Here is a 2774-nt window from a genome sequence, read left to right as displayed (position 1 = left end):
TAGCAAAATCTTGATAAATATTTTAATGCCTGGTAGGTAAAGGAAAAAAATTAAACAAAATTAGAGTGCTATCTATGAAATAGATATGCTGAAATGATGAACTTAATGACTTTATACCTTCCTCCAACCCCTATTCTGCGTTTTGACGAGTGAACACACAGATGAGCCCACCAACAAAACCCGTGCAATCTATGCCCCTGTGCTCCCCACTTCATCCCCCTCCCAGACTGCATCTATGGGTCTCTCTCTTCCAGTTCACCACTAAAGAAACAAATGAGCAAGTCAGACACAGAAATACAAGTATCACATTATATCATTTACATGTGGAATCTAAAAATGCGATACAAATGAACTTCTTTACAAACCTGAAATGGACTCACAGACACAGAAAACAAACATATGGTTGCCAAAGGGGAAGGGAGAAGGAAGGGATAAGTTAGGAGTTTATATTATATATAATAATACATATTAATATAATTATTATATTATTTATGATATATATTATATAGTATAAATTAGGAGTTACTTACTAAACCACAAAAAGATCTGTATACTTTTGTTTTTCAAGTTTTAGTTTTAAAAAGTCCGTTGGAAACAGAGACACCAAGTATTCTTACTCTCTTTCACAGACTCTGAAACACATAAAGGTTTGCTATGCACACAAACGTGTTCTCTGAGCAGAAGGGCTTGAAAGGTCTCCTGATTTAATGTACCACATGTCTGATGTGGACCTTACGTTTTGGGGATAGTCTGCTGTGGGCATGCTTCTTGGCCTTCTTACTTTTTCTCCCAGAGGGAAGGTTAAATACAGCGTTGTAACAATATGAATGAACCTTCAGTGCAGTAGTAACTTTAAAACAAAAGTCAAATTTGCTCTCTAGATACTTTATAGCAAGGTTATATGGTTTTAATACATATAATTGAAACGTTAATATGATTTGAAATTGATTTTTAAGTCCTATGAGGAAAGGAAGCTTTTTCATTGTAGGCACAAAGGTACAAATTTGGAAAAAGCCAAAGTCATCTAAAGAAAATGCTATAAATAAGGGTAATTGAAAAAAACCAACAGACATGCACATAGATAATAGGAAAAAATGAAAATTCACAGGTCCCAAAAGTGTTTAAACCACAATATTACACATAAAATTTGGAATCTGAAATCACATTTATCAGAGTTTTGAAGAATTAATCTCTATATTTAGAAAAATGTCAGGTAAATGTCACATAATAGCTTTATTAACTTCCAAGGGCATGTCTTTTGAAGTTAATTAAGGAGAACCTAATGCAACATTTATAACAGTGTAAGTTAAAAATATATTGCTCTAACTTACCTTGAAATGCATAAAAATAAAAGTGGGATTGATGGATAGATAGATAGGTGGCTAGATGATAAAGAAAACACAGTAAATGTTAACTATAGAATCTAAGTTAGAAATAGGTAGAAATATTTGGGTATCACTGCACCATTCTTTTGATTCCTTTGCATGTTTTAAATTGTTCAAATGTTGGGAACAAATGCAGGCCTCCATATGGAAAGTATGTATTCTATTTGTTAACTGTCCTCAACAAATAGAGCAGTTTCAGAGTGTGTCTCTCTGCTGGGATGCACTCACCTAGCCATCCGGATCCCGAATTTGGTATGCACAGGTCTGTCTCAGCGCTTGGCAACACGAAGCCCACGACAAACACCTCCACGCCATCCGCCATCAGGGCCATGCCCAGGACAAAGAAGAGGGCCCACTGAAAGCGGCCATGGCCACACTCTTGGATTATCAGCTCATACTGCTGGGCGAGCTCTTCCTCGTCAGCTTTCCTCTCAGACTCCAGCTCCTGGCGGTCCTTATACTCATCGCCCTTGGGCTGCCCTACTGACACGATGCTGTCTTTCCCTTGGTTCATGCTGGGGATGCCCTGATACTCCCCTTCGTAGATTTCATCATCTTCATCGTGACCCTCAGTAGCTTCACTGGAGCCTTCATCATCATTGGCCTCTCCATTATAGGTTTCCCCTGGCGGATAAATGTCATCGTCCTCTTCCTCGTCTTGGAATCGACTGTAGGACCTCTGGGTGTATTCATCCTGGGCCCGATCCACTGCTTGATTCACCTTCTTTACAGTCTGTTTCTTCACCTCTCTGGCAATGTCCTTGGCGCCCTTCATCAGTGAAGTCCTATCCTTATAAGAGTCTTCCATCTTATCTCAACTGATGGCCAGTGAGAAGGCGGGAATTGTTCACAGACTGGTCAGTGGTTCAGTCCTGACAGCATCATCCACTTTGAGTTCAGAATGGAACTGCAAAAGAAGAAAACCCACAGAAGATATTTATTATTTGTTTCAATGCCTTTTCCACCATCTATTTCTTGGTCTCTTTTCACTGACCCCCACAGATTAACATACAGAATTAGCTTTTCCTTTCTTCTGAGCACACTGTTTGCTGGTTCTCTACTCAAGTGTCATCAGAACTTAGAGTATTTAGGGTTTTGCTGTTATTATTACTGTTTTGTTTTTAAGGAACTCTGTCTCCTGGGTAACCTTGCATATAATGCACAAGCATTCCCCTGAAAATACAATGAAATATCTTGCACCTTCATAAGTACATCCAACATATTCTGAAAGTGCTAGAAAGACTCTGAGAAAAATAATATTGCTTGCAGGTATATACATATTCTGCAAAGGCAAACCCAGAATAATAAAAGAATCCAGTCCGACCTCATTTCCTCACAATGAAAAAAACGAAAACAAAAAGTGCAAGCAAGTGTCCCTACATATAATGC

At 38.5% G+C, this 2774-nt stretch overlaps 1 protein-coding gene across 1 annotated transcript in view; it reads right to left on the bottom strand.

Moving 5' to 3' along the window:
• SV2C (synaptic vesicle glycoprotein 2C) overlaps window positions 1-2193 on the bottom strand; it is a 164602-nt gene extending 162409 nt beyond the window's left edge. Inside the window, exon 1 of the mRNA XM_010847613.1 lies at window positions 1614-2193. Coding sequence (XP_010845915.1) covers window positions 1614-2193 — 580 coding nt within the window. The remainder of the gene's footprint in view (window positions 1-1613) is intronic.
• Between the last annotated feature and the right edge of the window lie 581 nt (window positions 2194-2774).

This window comes from Bison bison, unplaced genomic scaffold (assembly GCF_000754665.1).
Source record: "Bison bison bison isolate TAMUID 2011002044 unplaced genomic scaffold, Bison_UMD1.0 scf7180017864252, whole genome shotgun sequence".
NCBI lineage: Eukaryota > Metazoa > Chordata > Mammalia > Artiodactyla > Bovidae > Bison > Bison bison.
Note: the sequence above shows the minus strand (reverse complement) of the source record. Positions and strands in the feature narration are given on the sequence as shown.